At 50.4% G+C, this 18,692-nt stretch overlaps 1 protein-coding gene across 1 annotated transcript; it reads right to left on the reverse strand.

The window, feature by feature from the left end:
- Positions 1 to 9,065: 9,065 nt before the first annotated feature.
- On the reverse strand, positions 9,066 to 14,412 carry TMEM250 (transmembrane protein 250). Its single transcript, XM_040404832.1, has 2 exons — positions 14,265 to 14,412; positions 9,066 to 9,944 (listed from the first exon to the last, which is right to left on the reverse strand). Exon 2 carries the CDS (start codon positions 9,829 to 9,831, stop codon positions 9,412 to 9,414), a length of 420 nt encoding a protein of 139 aa, XP_040260766.1. The 5' UTR covers positions 9,832 to 9,944; positions 14,265 to 14,412; the 3' UTR covers positions 9,066 to 9,411.
- Between the last annotated feature and the right edge of the window lie 4,280 nt (positions 14,413 to 18,692).

Below are 18,692 nucleotides of genomic sequence, written 5' to 3' on the forward strand. Positions count from 1 at the left end.
CCCCTACCTCTCCTGTCCTCATGTTTCTTGGGTTCCTGGCCGGTCCTTGGTCATTTCCTGCTTGTCGGGAGGCACCAGGAGGCAATCAGTGGTTGGGGTGGGTCACAAGACCCACAGGACCTGGGAAGTGTTGGAGTGAGAGCGGTGGGGGGTCGGTGAGGGCGGTATTATTGCTTTTACCACAGTCCTTCCCAGGTCCCCTGTGGGTCTCCAAAATGACCACTGACCAGTGACCACCCCAACCACTCATCGCCTGGATAATCAGTTCCTGCGTGTCAGGAGACAGAGGGTCTTGCGACTATTTTAGGCATAAAATAGTCACAAGCCCCTTTATTAACCGACCGTGCTACAATATTTCGGATAAAGGCAGAGTATGGGCATGTCAGGGGCCCCGGAAAATTTACATCTGGAAACGGGCGCAAATGTTAGCGAAAAACGACACCAGCCAGGACTGCCATTTATGACGAGGCGCACTTTTTTTTTTTTTACCCCTGTAGAAATGTCCTATCCTTGTCCACGAAATGGCCAAGGATAGGACGTCTTTTTGGGCGCAGGCAGAACGGACAAACGGATGCAAATACTAGACGGTATGCGTCTGCATCTTTTGCAGCTCCCCCTTGGAATAAATAGGTCCATATCTGATCTGCACCAAGAATACGGCCGGGTGCATGGGGCCTAATTTGCATTGCTCAGATAGAAAATCTATAAGGCGGGCACAGAAACCAATCTAAAATACAAATCCTGCAGCCGAGGCAAGCGTCGCAGCCTCCCCGCTATCGCCCTGTGTTACGTAACCTGCACACTGTGCTGCTCTGTACCCAACATTTAATTTGCTAGTGCTGACCTGCAGTATGGATTTTTTCATAAAATTTCATTAAGCCTTTTATTTCCGTAAGTCAGATGTTACACAGGGTGTGGAAAGATTTACGATTTTCCCAGTAACCCTTGGCATACCAGTGCAACGAGCCGGGCTGCAGGGGCAACACGTGAGGCTACGGTGGGCTGATGGGGGTAGTAGTTGTTTGTACTCGCGGTTCGCAGAGCCTCCCTGGCCGGCAGTGCAGTGGATGGGAAGACAGCACTAAATCCTCCAGGGCACTCTCTATTGCAGGGAACACCAGCCAGATGGAAGTTGAGGTGCCCTTGATCGTATAGGTGTTTAAGGTGCTTTGGTGGCTGGGCCCCTGTGTTCGTGACGCCAGCACCGTAAATGCAAATGTTGAGCGTAGTAGTAGAAATGATGAGTCGGTTGTAATCAAACAGTTGAACATTTACTGAATCAATTGTCTTCAGGTAGACAGTACAGTACAATACAGTTAATTTGTATGGCATGAGTATGAAATAGGTTCAGTAGTATTCCTTTTATCAGGTTTAGGTAATTGTCAGTTAGGGAATTCTCTAGTACTTTAATTTTACAGGTGAAGAATAGTCCACTTTCCATAGCACTCAGGTACTAAATATACTGTTTTCTACTTATCTTGAGCTATCCAATAAGGGTGTTTCTCCCTCGTGGCAGGCAAACTCTCTGAGACACTATTTGCAGGATGCTCTCCTGAAGTATTCAGGTTCACTATATCCCGGAAGGCTTCTAGTAAATAAGGATAATTATGGCCTTTAATCATCCAGTCGTGTCCAGGAACTTGGAAAGTTACTCTTGGTCACTTGTGCTTGTGAAGTCCATAGGCCAGACTCAGCTCTAACCTTCACTAGGCTTGCTTCATACTTAGACGTAGACTAAGGCCTCTTTCACACGGGCGTTGCGGGAAAATGTGTGGGTGCGTTACGGGAACACCCGCGATTTTTTTCGCGCGAGTGCAAAACATTGTAATGCGTTTTGCACTCGCGTGAGAAAATCGCGCATGTTTGGTACCCAAACCCAAACTTCTTCACAGAAGTTCGGGCTTGGGATCGGTGTTCTGTAGATTGTATTATTTCCCCTTATAACATAGTTATAAGGGAAAATAATAGCATTCTGAATACAGAATATATAGTAAAATAGCGCTGGAGGGGTTAAAAAATAATAATAATTTAACTAACCTTAGTCCACTTGATCGCGCAGCTGGCATCTCCTTCTGTCTCCTTTGCTGAACAGGACCTGTGGTGAGCATTCATTACAGGTAAAGGACCTGTGGTGACGTCACTCCGGTCATCACATGATCCATCACCATGGTAAAAGATCATTGTACTATGCATTCTGTATTCAGAATGCTATTATTTTCCCTTATAACCATGTTACAAGGGAAAATAATAATGATCGGGGCTCCATCCCGATCGTCTCCTAGCAACCGTGCATGAAAATCGCACCGCATCCGCACTTGCTTGCGGATGCTTGCGATTTTCACGCAACCCCATTCACTTCTATGGGGCCTGCGTTGCGTGAAAAACGCACAATATAGATCATGCTGGGATTTTCACGCAACGCACAAGTGATGCGTGAAAATCACCGCTCATGTGAACAGCCCCATAGAAATGAATGGGTCGGTATTCAGTGCGGGTGCAATGCGTTCAACTCCCGCATCGCATCCGCGCGGAATACTCGCCCGTGTGAAAGGGGCCTTACTGTCCAGTGCTAAGCTGCTGTAACTACTCTTAGTTTGTCCTCTCCAGGATTGATCAGGTCCCAGAGGAAAGAAATTGCAGCTACATAGTGGATAAGGCCTGTTTCTCTACTCCATACACTTGCTTTCCTCCTCTCTACAACGAACTACTTCACTTCCTGTTCTAGCAACACCCCAAGATATATATATTATGTGGCGCCAGCACCACCTAGGGGTGGATGGGTGTAATGACATTGCCAGCCTAATAATAGGAAATACCATACATTGCAAATACATTAGATAAATAGGCAGATGTTTAAAGTGTCCCTTTTGCACCAGCAATTTTTTTTTTTCTTGTCCTTCGAGCACAAGCCGTCTTATGGCGCATTTACCCTAAAGGGATATAATGGACAGCCATGTAAGATCCAAGGTGAAGAGTTAAATGCAATTGGCTTTGGCAGCCTTTCCCCACTGCCGAATGGCCGCTAGAGGGCAGGTCCTGACAACACGCACCCATGATCTGTTGTCAGACACCTCTCGCTGGAGGAAGCAGTGAAGGGATTTGACCTCCATGATCCATGGTTTACCGAAGTGAAATGAGCCCAATAGACAGGCTTATAGGGGACTCCAAGTATAAAGCTGGTGACCAAGTGATCGTCCAGCCGATGGCTACCTATGTGCATGTGACAACCACGACCACCATCTCAAAATGGCGTCTAGATGGGTTGTCGGCTTTAGTCACTCTTGGGGGTTTTTCACACTAGTGATGAGACTTTCATGCACAATGAGAGACTAATCTGCTCTTGCTGTCAGAAAGCAAAGCACGCCAATGTGAACAGAGACTATAGCCATTCAACCATTTAAAAGCTCATGCACACAAACGTATTTTGGTTTTGTATTTTTAAAAATCCGTATGCGGAACAATTCACTTCAATGAGGCTCGGAAAAAAATACGGAAATGAACATGTCCTATTTTTGTCCATTTTGCAGACAAGGACAGGCCTTGTTACAATGGATCTTCAAAAAACGGATGCAACACGGACATCATCCGTTGTTTTTTTTTTTGGTGGATTGCAAAATACATACGGTCGTGTGCGTGATCCCTAATAGGGGGAGACGGGTCAAGTGTGTTGGATTTCAACATGCCTGAGGTGTCTGGCCGCGGCTTACTTCCCTCTCCCCATTGACAACACATGCATCCTCAGCCAACCAAAAGCATGCATGTGTATGAGCTATTGGGAGGAAAAGCATGGGTACCTTTCCGGTAAGGCTCCATTCACACATCCGTAGAATGGGTCCGCATCTGTTCCGCAGTTATGCGGAACGGGTGCGGACCCATTCATTCTCTATGGGGCTGGAAGAGATGCGGACAGCACACAGTGTGCTTTCCGCATCCGCAATTCCGGAGCGCGGACCTGATCTTCCGGTCCGCAGCGCCGAAAAAAAAATAGAGCATGCCCTATTCTTGTCCGGGCCAGAATAGGCATTTCTATGGGGGTGCCGGCTGGGTGTATTGCGGATCCGCAATAAACTATGGACGTGTAAATTAAGGGCTCGTTCCGTGGGACAGGCGCATGGGGATTGCACTTGAATGGGTCCGCGATCCTTTCATTCCGCAAAAAGATAGAGCAAGTTCTATCTTTGTGTAGTGCGGAAGCATGGAACGGAACCCCAGAAAGCACTCCGCGGTGCTTCCGTAGTGTTCCATTCTGCATCTCCGGACCCGTTGAAATGAATGGGTTTGCATCCGAGATGCGGAATGGCCACGGAGTGGTACCCGTGTATTGCGGATCTGCGAATGCGGTCCGCAATACGGTAACAGGCATCACACGTAGTGTGAACGAGCCCTAATAATGATTTCTAAGCAAGTCTGCCCCTGAAACGATTCATACTTATCTGCTCTCCATCTTCCGGCGGTGCATGCGCATGGTCACATGCACCGCTGCAGCCAATGACTGGCTTCAGAGGTGACATGCTGCTCGTGGCTACAACACTGCTGAAGCCAGTCATTGGCTGCAGCGGTGCATGTGACCATGCGCATGCACCGCCGGAAGATGGAGAGCAGATAAGTATGAATCTTCTGTTTCAGGGGGCATTTGCTTAAAAATCACTATTACCAGAAACACCTTTTAAAAGGGTTGTCCCATTATGACAACTTATCCTCTGATTAGTGTCAGCTCAGCAGGGTCCGACCGCAGGGGCCTGTGTTCCCGTTTGAATGGAGCGGCGATCATGCATGTGTCTTTTGCACCATTCAGCTCTCTGATCAAGCTGAGCGCTTGTAGCTGACTAGCTCCGGCTGTCCCATAGAGTTAAATGGAGCGGTAAACATGCATGTGTGTCTGCAGCTCCATACCCCCCCATTCTCGTGACTGACGGGAACCCCAGTAGTCAGACCCCTGCCAATCATCCCCCATCCTATGGATAGGGGATATATTGCTGAATTGGGACAACCCCTTTAAGTATTGATGACCTATCCTTAAGACAGGTCATCAATAAAGTATAAAATTGGGGGGGGGGGGGGGGGGGGCAGGTCCCACTATCAGCACCCCATCTGTTTGAAGGGGCCGCAGTGTTCGGATAAGTGCTGCAGCCTCTTCATAGTATACAGTCACAGCGCTGTACATTGTATAGTGGCCGTGCTTGGTATTGCAGCTCAATCCCATTCACTTGAATGGGACGGAGCAGCAGAAAGGCCACGTGACGGCAGCGCTCGCACAAGCACAGCTGATCGCCAGATGTTTACCCTAGGATAGGCCGTTAAGTCCTGGAAAACCCCTTTAACTTTGACACTTCCCAGTCTTCAACCTGCGGCCCTCCAGCTGTCGTAAAACTACAACTCCCACAATGCCCTGCTGTAGGCTGTTCGGGCATGCCGGGAGTTGTAGTTTTGCAACAGCTGGAGGGCCGCAGTTTGAGGATACCTGATCTAATGGTACTGGAGATCGTGACGTACAATTAGCAGCTGCTCGCGCCCCCCTTATCCACGTCCTGACACTGTTAATAGGCTGGATAATCCGTGATGACAGCCAGGAGAAAGATGTGGGTTACTCAGCACCACGATGACAGCTTTAGTGACTGGACAGTATGCAGAGGAGAGGACCGAGACGGGCGCGAAGGCTAGCTGTAACAGATGACATGGTAGCCACACGGAGAGGATCAGGTGCTACTTAAAGGGGTCCTCTCACTTCAGCAAATCACATTTATCATGTAGAGGAAGTTGATACAAGGCACTTACTAATGTATTGTGATTCTCCATATTGCTTCCTTTGCTGGCTGGATTCATATTTCCATCACATTATACGCTGCTCGTTTCCATGGTTACGTCCACCGTGTAATCCAGCAGTGGTGGTCGTGCATGCACACTATAGGAAAAAGTAACAGACTACGTGCGCTCCCACGGTCCCGGCGATCGGATAGGCCGGCACTTTTTCCTGTAGTGTGCAAGCACGACCACCACTGATGGATTACAGGGTGGACATAACCATGGAAACGAGCAGCGTATAGTGTGATGGAAAACTGAATCCAACCAGCAAAGGAGGCAATATGGACAATCACAATACATTAGTAAGTGCCTTGTATTAACTTCCTCTACATGATAAATGCCACTTGCTGTAGTGAGACAACCCCTTTAAGAATCTGTCACAAGGGATCGGCAAACTACAACTCCCAGAATGCTCCATTCACTTCTATGGGTGTTCGAACAGCCGAGTACGTTGCATGCTAGGAGTTGTAGTTTCACAGCAGCTGGACTGCTGAAGGTTGCTGATCCCTGCTCTACAATTTTTCAAATTACAACCAGCAGAATTGTGACTGCAGCTCTGGAGAATAATGCAGATTAGTATAAGAAAAGTAACGTCTTTGCAAAGTTCCTTAACTTCTTTTGTAGATTCTTTCTATGCAAAATGGTTTTCAAAGGAATATCTCCATTGTAAGGCGTAGTCTCCGATGTTTGTACAGCAGACAAAATGTTGGGATGTAGCTTAAACAAATGGTTTAACTTTTGGGTTAACTGTTCCTGGGGCCGTAGCAGTCAGATCCACAGCAGGTAAATATCCGATTACATTTCACCATTAAAGGGGTATTACAGGAACAAGTTATCCCTTGTCCAAAAGATAGGCGATAACCTAAATTGGTGGGAGTCTGACCGCTGGACCGCCACCCTGAGATCCCGAGTTCCCTGTTTGAATGGAGCAGTGGTCGAGCATGCGCCCTACTGCGGCCGTCTCCTGATCGGTTGGGGTTACATTGGTTGCAGCTCCACCGATTTAACACTTATCTCCTATACTTGTTATGACCAAAATACCCCTTTAAGCTTTACAGACCAGGAATTCTATCATACTATTTATCATCTGAGAGCAATGAATGTATTAGGATTAAAGGGGTTTTCAAGACTTAAAGGGTCACCGAGTTCTTTTTTTTTTTTTTTATGTATTATTTATTAAAAGGGGTATTCCCATCTCAGAAAATCAGGGCATATTGCTAGGATATGCCCCCATTGTCTGATTAGTGCGGGTCCCACCTCTGTCCTGAACTCGGCCCTGAAAGTAGTGGAGGGTGCTCTTCGCATGCGCAGCCGCCCTCCATTCATTTCTATGGGGCCACCGTAAATAGCCAAGCGCTGGCTCGGCCATTTCCGTCGGCCCCATAGAAATGAATGGGAGCAGTGGTTGTGCTCTCATTCACTTCTATGGGGATAGCGTTTGGACCCGGTGTCCTCCGGCCACCACCGTCCCCACTCCGTTTTCGATATAGGTCCGTGTCCCAGAGGTTAGAGTCGCACCTATCAGACAATGGGGACATATCCTAGCGGTATGTCCGCATTGTCTGAGATGGGAATACCCATTTAAAGTGTTTTCAGGAGACTTTTGATATGTTAGAAACCCTGACTGCTAGTACGAGGAGAGAGAAGTGCTCCTATATCGCGCTCGCTCATCTCGCTGCAGGAGATGGGCTCAATATAAAGTCTATGGGCCCCTCTCACTTCCATCTCCTGAGGCAACGTGAGCAAGCATTTCTCTCTCCTCGTTCGAGCGGTTGGTGAGGGTCTCAGCGCTGGGACCCCCACCAATCAAAACTTTTTATATGTCTCTGACATATCAAAAGATTTCTGAAAACTTAGTGATCCTTTAAAGGGGTTGTCTCATCATGGACAATGGGGGCATATCGCTAGGATATGCCCCCATTGTCTTATAGGTGCGGGTCCCACCGCTGGGACCCGCACCTATCTCGAGAACGGAGCCCTGCAAGTTAAGGAGGGTGCACAGCACATGCGCAGCCGCCCTCCATTCATATTCTATGGGGCCGGCGAAAATAGCAGAGCGCTGGCTCGGCTATTTCTGTCGGCCCTATAGAAATGAATGGGAGTGGGGGCCGCGCATGCGCGTTACGCTCCCATTCACTTCTATGGGAAGCCGGCTTGGTGGTGGCCGGACCGGAGTCCTCCAGCCTCCAGCCACCACCTTGCGGGGCTCCGCTCTCGATATAGGTACGGTTCCCAGTGGTGGGACCCGCACCTATAAGACAATGGGGGCATATCCTAGCGATATGCCCCCATTGTCCATAGTGGGACTCCTACGAGACTTCAGGGCGAGGCGTGAATGTTTTCACTGGCTGGTCTGTCAGTCTTAGCGGTGGGGCGTGGTATGAAGAGGGTTGGGCAGAGTCTCTGGGAGCAGCAAAGTGCAATGGCACCGCCCTCATTGCTCCTAGATGCTAATTTGCATGTTACAAAAGTACAGTTTTCTTGGAAAGGCAGTAACAGAGGCTGATGGGACCAAGACCATAGTCTTCAGCTGTCGAAGGCTAATATCTCCATGTTTCTGATGACAAAAGCCCTTTAAAGGCTATGGACACCTTTTTAGGGGCGACATTTTTTTTTATTATTGCATTGTACTCATTTTGAGCTAAAAAAAAATAAATTTCAATTGGTCCTTATTAAAAATGCTGAACCCTTTCTCTGTACAGCTTTGAGATTCTCTAGTAGCACGCTCTGTATTTTCACTCTGTTCCGTCAGGCAGCTGAGCTGACGGCTGCTTATCTCTGACCTTATTTATTTATTTTATGCACTTATATAGCGCTACTATATTCTGCAGCGCTTTACAGACATTAGCAACCAACTGTCCCCAATGGGGCTCACAATCTAAGGTCCCTATCAGTATGTCTTTGGGTGGTGGGAGGAAACTGGAGAACCTGGAAGAAACCCATGCAAACACAGGGAGAACATACAAACTCCATGCAGATGTCGCCCTTGGTCGGATTCGGACCCAAGACCCCAGCGCTGCAAGGCACCAGTGCTGACCACTGAGCCACTGTACTGCCCCCTTATAAACAATCACTGATAAGAATGTGGCTTAAATAAGTATTTACAACCTTTTTCGTAATTCTGTGGATAGAGGATAACTTGTAACAACCGGAATACCCCTTTAACACTGTGACAGAATGGCTGAATATTTTTAATAAAGACCAATTGAAAAAATGTTGTTGTTTTTTTTTTTCTTCGGGGATTAGGTAAGTATAATGTATCCTAGGGTCCTAGGCAATCTTTTAGACTTTGGATAACCCCTTTAAAGCTCCTTACGCTTGAAGACTTTCCCCGGTCGTTGTAAATGCTCCCTATCAATCCAACCTGGACGAGAGCAGCTTCTGTAAAAGTCTGAGCACATACTTAGGATATGAAGAGTGGATAGGCGAGAGGATGTTAATAAGATATATTACGACCCTGGCTTGATTGACGCTGCCGGATACTTGACGTGTATTTACATGCCTTTATTAAAAAAAAGACTAGCCTCGCACTGATGAATAAAAGAAGAACAAGACCGACTCCTACTAAAACTGCCCGGGAACATCGCTTCCCCCCCCGCATGCATCTATTTACATATCTATAAACACCATAAAACACCAGCCCAGTCCTCCGACAAGCAGCATGCTGACGTGAACCCCATAAATAAGCAGCTGGTTCACCAGGCTAAAGTCGAGCCGCCTCCGCCCCAGCAGCAGCAGGATGATGGACAGTTTGTATTGGAATCGCAGGAACACTCGGATGCCCAGATACTGAAGGCAAAACAGGATGGAGAGTGCCACCCAGAGGATGGAAGTGAAAAGGCTGCAGCTGAAGTACAGCAGGAAGCGGATGAAGCCGTACATCCATCGGGACTTCAGGTAGATGTCAAAGTTGTTGTACTTGGTGCGCACCAGGTGCGTCGTCCGGACCGGTCCGCAGGCCGAGTGCAGGCAGGTGGTGTGGGGGCCGTGGAATGACCGAACGCGGCGGGGGATGGGGATTACAGGCATTGGGGCCTCCACCTTGTGTAGAGTCTCATGGGAGGTCTTGGTCGGGTCATATCACCAGGAATGGAGCCGGAAAGAGGAGGAATACCGCTGGGAGGTCGTGGACTTGGGTATACCTGCAAGCAGAAACAGTGGAGTCAGTGGCTCATATAGATATATATATACACAAGGCGGCCGTCCTCTTCACATAAACCCTTTTGCATCGTTCTAGTTTTAGACGGGCAAATTGTATCACCGAGACCCCCTTCTAGTACTGATCCTGCGTATCCCCCCCCTCTGTAACATCCATATGTCTCAACAGGGCAAGTGGATGTCTCCATAACACAACCCGTTTACTGACAAAGGGCATCTGTCAGCAGTTTTGTACCTATGACACTGGCTGACCTGTTGGCAGCTGAAGGCATCTGTGTTGGTCCCATGTTCATATGTGCCCGCAATGCTGAGAAAAATGATGTGTTAATATATGCAAATGAGCCTCTAGGAGTAACGGGGGCGTCACCATTACACCTAGAGGCTCTGCAACTGCTGCGCCTCTGCACTTTGATTGACAGGGCCAGAGGTGAGGACGTTTCCACTGCCTGGCCCTGTCAATCAAATTGCAGAGGGGGTGGCCATTGTAGAGAGAGCAGACCCTCTAGGTGTAACGGTAACGCCCCCGTTGCTCCTAGAGGCACATTTGCATATATAAAAACATCATTTTTCTCAGCAATGCGGGCACATATGAACATGGGACAGGTCAGCCAGTTTCATAGGTACAAAACTGCGGACAGATGCCCTTTAACACGTAGGGATCTCCCAAGAAGCTCAATAGAAATGAGTGTGCGTCCATATTGTATCCATGATATCCCGCGCAGCACGGAGCAGTACAGTTTCCCTACATCAATGATGGTACAGGCAGATTTCCATGGGATGTAAATCTCTAAAACACCTGTGCAGATACTAAACCAGCAATGACTGGTGATTACAGCTCTGAAGGCTGCAGTATTGTGAATGCAGCTCTGAACTATAAGGCAGGGGTAACACCATCGCTGTGTAGCAGCACAGCCATTGAATTGAATGGGGTTGCAGCACATCTGGCAAGTTGCCGAGACCCCAGAATTGCAAAAAATAAAAAATTATCTGCTGTGATGCCATTCAGTTCAATGGCTGCACTGCTACACAGCGACCATGTCGCCAGGTCAAAATCGCTGCGTCGCCCCAGCCTAATGCCGGATCATTGGTCCAATGTATTCACAAAGTTACTCAGCTCTAGATGTACGACAGGGGTAAGTCCCTATGGGGAGGACACACTGCAGACCCCCTCGTGGAATTGCGGGAGGAAAGTCACGAAACACGCTGCATAAAAATCCGCAGGACGCCTGCGCAGAGGTTGTCCTGATTGTAAATCATAGCAGACCTCGTCTGTATTGCATCAAAGCCCCCCCACAATCCACAGCATGCAGCGTCCCCCTGGAAGACATTGTTGCTGGCACAATGGTTGTCCTGCCTGGAAAACAGACAGGAGGTGAGAACACGTGCCTAAAACCAGAGGGCGATCATTCATACCGGGACGAGCGGGCGCTGCCATGTCCACTGCTGGTGGACTGGGAAGCAATCTGTCCTCCATGTAAATGTATTAATATCGCAACGTGGATTTCCTCCACCATTGACCCTCGCCCTACAATAGTCATGGGGCCAGGCAGCTTCCAGTAGACCGCAATCCTATTACAGGTTTATCCAGTGTGGCTGCGTGTTTTAAGGGGGGGTGGCAAATTAGGCAGCTGCTTAGGGGCCCCGTAAGGACAGTAGCTGAATCAAACTTCTATAGTAGATAGTATTCAATGTTGTATGAAACTACCATATGGGCACTATAGGGAGGTATTATTTGGCATCGTGTGGCAATAGATACATAAATCTTGACTGAAAATACGCCATACTTTGTAGTGTTACCCATTTTATATGGCGGCTGCACTCACAAGGACGACTTTATAGCCCAAGTATCTTGTGTTGAAAACTGGACGAGAAACTGTTTTCTTTATGTCCATTTGCCATCCTGTTCGATCTCTCGTCTGTGGGGTCCCTCATACGTGGGGGTCTCTCATACGTGACCACTTCACGATGCAATTATTTATGAAGGCACGCTCCTTTTTTATTTTGCTCCATGGAGAACTCCTAGGTCTAACGGGAAAGGGATTATTAATGATGGTCAAGCCCCGGGGGAGCAGAAGAAGCGCTTTTCCCAGCTTTCCTTACAAGCAGCCAAACCGAGGGAAACTTCTGTTTGGCCACTTGACTCAGAGCTCAGCACCGGGAACGTCACTCACGGTGTACATCTTGGACTCGGAACCACTCTGTCCATTATGAATGGTCTGTACTTGGGAATCACTTTCTACTTCTGTGCCAGATTTAGGGTACGGCAACACTTTTTTGCGATTTTGGGCGTGACACATGTTGCACGCCAAAGTATCGGAGTGTAGCAGCCCCATTCATTTCTATGGCTGCTACACTGCGATACTTTGGGGCACGACACGTGTCACGCCCAATATCGCTGTGCTGCCGTAGCCGTATACCTGCCAACTGACTCCCAGCACTTAGTGGGTACATGGCAGCTCAGGTGCACTTACCTTCTGGCTGCTCACTGCTATAATTCTTTAAGCAGCTTTCTAGTTGTTAGATACCCTGAGGGCAGTCAGTACGTGATTCGGGACTCTTTCCCTTTCCCCGGACTGACAGCCCCCAACCTTTCCCCACATCACTGGTACTCTCTGCTGGCGCCGTTCATGCCCAGAGCATGCGCAGTGCATGCAGGTGACTTCTATGTGGAGACCAGGCCGCGGCTGCCAATCAGAACACAGGAGCAGGGAAGAGACCAGGGGCACTTGGTGAGAGCGGCACCGCCTCCGGGGCACTTGGTGAGAGCGGCACCGCCTCCGGGGCACTTGGTGAGAGCGGCACCGCCTCCGGGGCACTTGGTGAGAGCGGCACCGCCTCCGGGGCACTTGGTGAGAGCGGCACCGCCCCCGGGGCACTTGGTGAGAGCGGCACCGCCCCCGGCCATTCATGTTTCTCTTACTTTTGTGAAAACTAGAGAGACCTATCATGTAAGTCATTGACTTGGGGTGACCCCCTGCTGCTGCCAGCTGCGATGCTTCTCCTCCTACATCTGCTAGTAGGAGCACGCCCCTCTAAAAGCATCGATAAACCGAATTGGAGCCAGAGTCAAACAGTGCCCCCTGCTGGTGACCAAGATGTCATCCCTGATTACAGAGCATCCTCAGCCCAGTCTACTACTAGAGCTATAGCCCTCATACAGCACCCCCTGTGGGTGACCCCTCTGACACAGTGCCCCCTAACAGTGACCCCTCTGCCGCAGCATCCCCTGCAGGTGACCCCTCTGCCGCAGCATCCCCTGCAGGTGACCCCTCTGCCGCAGCATCCCCTGCAGGTGACCCCTCTGCCGCAGCGCCCCCTGCGGGGGACCCCTCTCACACAGCGCGCCCCCCCCCCTGCGGGGGACCCCTCTCACACAGCGCTCCCCCCCCCCTGCGGGGGACCCCTCTCACACAGCGCGCCCCCCCCCCTGCGGGGGACCCCTCTCACACAGCGCGCCCCCCCCCTGCGGGGGACCCCTCTCACACAGCCCCCCCCCCCTTGCTGGGGACCCCTCTCACACAGCCCCCCCCCCCCCCTGCTGGGGACCCCTCTCACACAGCGCCCCCCCCCCCCCCTGCGGGGGACCCCTCTCACACAGCCCCCCCCCCTGCTGGGGACCCCTCTCACACAGCCCCCCCCCCCCCTGCTGGGGACCCCTCTCACACAGCGCGCCCCCTGCGGTTGACCCCTTTGACACAGCGCCCCCTGCGGGTGACCCCCTCTGACACACAGCGCCCCCTGCGGGTGACCCCCTCTGACACACAGCGCCCCCTGCGGGTGACCCCCTCTGACACACAGCGCCCCCTGCGGGTGACCCCCTCTGACACACAGCGCCCCCTGCGGGTGACCCCCTCTGACACACAGCGCCCCCTGCGGGTGACCCCCTCTGACACACAGCGCCCCCTGCGGGTGACCCCCTCTGACACACAGCGCCCCCTGCGGGTGACCCCCTCTGACACACAGCGCCCCCTGCGGGTGACCCCCTCTGACACACAGCGCCCCCTGCGGGTGACCCCCTCTGACACACAGCGCCCCCTGCGGGTGACCCCCTCTGACACACAGCGCCCCCTGCGGGTGACCCCCTCTGACACAGCACTCCCTGCGGGTGACCCCCTCTGACACACAGCACCCCCTCTGACACACAGCACCCCCTGCGGGTGACCCCTCTCACCCTCACCTCCCTGGGGCTTCCTCTTCCAGCTCCTCTGTGGCACAGCGCCCCTGCTGGTGACCCTGCCGTCTACACTCAGTGCAGAGCCTTCCCAGCCTGATAACACAGCGCCCCCCGCAGGCCATAAACTTACCCGTACAGCAGGTGTCCGCACCGCTCCCAGTCATCCCTGTTGCCTCTAGCCCCTCCATCCCCCACACTTCAGGCTCCGGCAGCCGGTATCACGCCCCCCTTCATGAGCCAGACTGCCCACTGTCCTCTCTCACTTCCTGCTTCCTGGTAGCAACCATCGCGAGAGCAGGAGACCAGATACCGTTTCCCTGGTTACTAGGGAATAGATCCCGTTGCCATGGCGACAGCTGCAGCAGCCTGGCTTCTATATCTGCTGCTGAGTCCCAGACACGGGGGGTGCAGAATGGACATTAGGGTGTCCTGTCCACCAATATAGGGTCGCCACTTCTCCGAGCAGAAAATGCTATGTTTACACGGATACAGGGGGCGTGGCTTAATGCAGGATGTTGTTTGGCGCCAATGGTTTGATCTTTTTTTTTTTTTTTCTTAATAAAACTTAATTTATACCCCTGTGTATCAAACATTTATTATTCTCTATTTCAAAATGTCTCTGCCGGGTATCGAACCCACGACCTTCTGCATTGAAGGCAAGGACCGTCAGTGCGCCAGCCGCATTTTTTGCAAACCCATTGACTTCAATGAGTCCATAGACCGCATTTTAGGGGCCACAATAGGACAAGTTCTATAATTTGCGAAAAACTGACATATGGACGGTATCCATATTTTGCGGACTGCAAAACAGGGCCAGGTTTATCATTAGCTCAGGTCAAAATAATGGAGTGAAAAAATGTGACTGTTATTGGCTCTGCGCTATGCTCGCCGGTTTTCCTATGTAAATGAATCTCTAGACAGATTTACTATTGCGACAATTTAAAAAGTCGCAAAAAATTGCGCAATTTCACTCCAGTGAGGACCATGCTTATCTTATGCGACTTTTTCGTAAAGACGTGCGACTTTTGTAAAGCCGCTTACTGAAGGATAAACTGCTACTGTCAAACCGCATTTATCACAGTCTTAAAGGGCCGATCATAAATCTGACTTTGGACATATGGAAGAGCGGAGTAAGATGTAAGTGTAATGATAAATCTGGCCCATACTGTCCCCAGGCATGCTAAGAGCGTTTGGGAATACCCCCCTTCCAGAAACTCGGTGCCTGTCCTATTCTGGTAGGGTTACCAATTGGCCGGTACTCCTTGCCTATACTGGTAGGGTTGTCAACTGGTATTGGCCGGTATTCTGTGCCTGTCCTATTCTGGTAGGGCTGGTATGGTATTTTGCTCAGACTGTTGGTACCGTATTCCTTTTTTTTTTTTTTTTACCAGACCTTTGACTTGCACTGGCTGGAAGTCCCAAGCAATGGTCTAGTAAAAAAATAAAAAAAACGGTGCCGGCAGTCTGAGCAAAATACTGGCTATGCAGGTGGAATAGCGGCCAGTTGGTTACCCTACTAAAGTAGGACAGGCACATCATTTCTCGAATCGGGCATACGGATCTGTGAAGAAAAGTCTGACACTGGTAGTGTCACCGCCAGCTCTCTGAGAAGCTCTGGCAGACGTTCTTCTGTACCTCTTGCATGATGTTCTTTGTTTTGGTTTCACTTTGTCATCTCTTTTCCTTCTCCCAGCCGTCATCTATTTACACTGATTGCCTCCCTTTATATCCCCTCCCATACTGCCTTACCTTGCGGTTTACACTACTTCCTGGATTGTGTTCACTGCTAGATGCTGCAACTGCTGGTTCCTCAGATAAGTCTTTTGCTTTATTTGTGTTTCCGTGCTGGCTTGATTCTAGGTGACCCTGACTCCCTCCGTATTAAGTGCAGGGAGCCGGTGGTCGTGTCCCCTCACTATTATAGGGTTTTCAGGTGTCACACAGTCTAGGTACGAGGGCATGCAATTTTCTATCATAAAGATCTTTGCATGGGCATAGCAGTCAGGGAGAGCTCTAGGGGCTTTATAGGGCTCACCCATATGCTCCTTAGTTTGGGATCAAGTCAGTCGGATGTTTATTTATAACTTCCAGTTTTCTGCAACACCATCCGTGACAGGTAGCACTGATTGGATAGTGTCAAAATGTGCAGGTGCAGTGCTCCAGAGGACCACTGCAAAGGGTTATTTCTATGCTTCGAATGTGATCCCAAGAGCTGTCTGTAGGTAGCACTATTTGGGTTTTGTGCCCTACTCAGCAGGAGGCTGGCTTGAACTTTCCTTTCTGAGGGAGGAGCTGTGTAGTCTGACTGCATCAGCCAGTGAGTCTGGCCTAAGCAGCCGAAGTGTGAGGAGCTGCATGGGTCTGTGCAGTGTGAGGCCTACTACGAGGGGCTCTCCATCCCTACATGCCGAGGACACGTGCCAGACTCCTGGGAGAGAGAGAGAAAAGACATCTATAGACTGGTAGGAGACTCTGCGTAATGACAAAGGTAACGTTCCTATATGGCTATGGACTTTACTGCTTGTGGAGGGTATATTGCCTCCAGTGCCCACTGCACTTATATGACGGATTGACCGTCCGTTTGATGATCCCCGCTGTGGGAACCACAGTATTGAGAATTTTGCACGCCTGTGGTGGAAAGACTGCAAAGTGTTTAGAGAGAGACTGATGGACTACTACTACCATCATTGCTGACTATACATAGCGGTTAGGAAAAGTAAGCTGTGTGAGATATCTTAGCCATCATTCGCAGTAAAAAGACTGTTCTTTGTTATCACTAAACTGGGCCTGATCATTGCCTCTGCATCCTCACTCCTGCTATGCACCCTGCCAACTACCGCAGGCAGTAGCCCGAGGAGCGCCAGAGGGAAGCCACCATGGGGCACTACCAGTAATCCCCTCTAGGCCACTGCAAAGGGACACACTGCCAACTAGTAACACCCTTCTGGACCCTAATCACAAACTGTCAGTAATTAATTCATAAACATCTAGGAATAATAGAGGAACAGCAAATCATAGAGTCATAAGAACAGATGCTCTGGAATTATTACATGGGTGATGCAAGTCAGGGGAGCTGACAGTCATTTTCATCTGTACAGCTGTTTTGAGGTGCTTGTCCCTCGTCAGTAGGATGTTGGCTGGCTCAGTGCAATGCCTTGGATGCGGATTAGGCCTCTTGCACACGGCGGTGTGTCCCCCGTGGCCGTATTGTGCATTCAGCATCACGATGCGGACCCGTTCACTTGAATGGGTCCGCAAATCTGGAGATACGGAACGGAAGCACTACAGAGTGCTTTTGTGGGGTTCCGTTCCGTGCTTCTGTTACGCAAAAAGATAGAACTTGTCCTATCTTTTTGCGGAACAGGTGGATCGCAGACCCCATTCAAGTGGTGCCCGTGCATTGCGGAACGCAATTGCGGTCCGCAGCACGGGCCCGGCCAGCACACGTTCGTGTGCAAGAGGCCTTAGGCAGGGTGCATTTCTGTATGGAGACTTATTGGCAATGCTCCACAATATGAAAAGAGGTATCTCCCTAGGAAAGAGAACCATCTCTCTACAGCCACACATTTGACTTTTAGGGAGTCACTTCCACAAGGTGGCGATAGCGAGATGGTTCTCTTTCCTTGGGGGATACCTCTTACTATATTGTTTTCCCATGGAGCATTGCCCATAAGTCTCCATACAGCACCCTGCCTACACTGCATTCAAGGCATTACACTCAACCAGCCAGAATCCTACTCCGTACTGATGAGGGGCAAGCACCCCAAAACAGCCGTCTACGGATGGATATCTGGCTTGGCTATTTTTCCTTGTCATATCCCAAGGCTTGTTAAAAAGTTGGATTTTGACTCATAGGAAGCCACTTCCAAAAGGTGGCGCTGGTGAGATGGTTCTCTTTCCTTGGAAGACACCGGTACTTCTTAGCATATCCTTTGTTCCAACCCATGGCTGATATACATGAAGATGAATTATCACAATGCAGATTTAAAATCCGTACCACGTGCGTATTTGCTTCTGGAAAGTGTTCTGAGACTCTCGTCCACTTCGCTGCAAATCTGCTACGGCAATTCTGCAAGGTTTACACCGCGTGTACCCTAAAAGTACCACCCGCCATGTCCTACAGGGGTCAATTTCAAATCCCTGCATGGACCAGTCCCATACAATACAATCTTAGGCTACTTTCACACTAGCGGCACGGACCTCCGGCAGGCTGTTCCGTCGGGTGAACAGCCCGTCGGATCCGTCCTGCCGCTAGAGAACGTGTGCCCCCGGACTGCCGCTCCGTCCCCATTGACTATAATGGGGGCGGGGCGAAGTTCCGTCGGAGGCACGGCAGCGCGCGGCGAGAGGCTGCCGGAATAAATGTCGGACATGTCGTAGTTTTATTCCGGCAGCCTCTCGCCGGAACTCCGCCCCTGCCCCCATTATAGTCAATGGGGACGGAGCGGCAGTCCGGGGGCACACGTTCACTAGCGGCAGGACGGATCCGACGGGCTGTTCGCCCGACGGAACAGCCTGCCGGAGGTCCGTGACGCTAGTGTGAAAGTGACCTTAGAGG

Source organism: Bufo bufo, chromosome 8, assembly GCF_905171765.1.
Source record: "Bufo bufo chromosome 8, aBufBuf1.1, whole genome shotgun sequence".
NCBI classification, from domain to species: domain Eukaryota; kingdom Metazoa; phylum Chordata; class Amphibia; order Anura; family Bufonidae; genus Bufo; species Bufo bufo.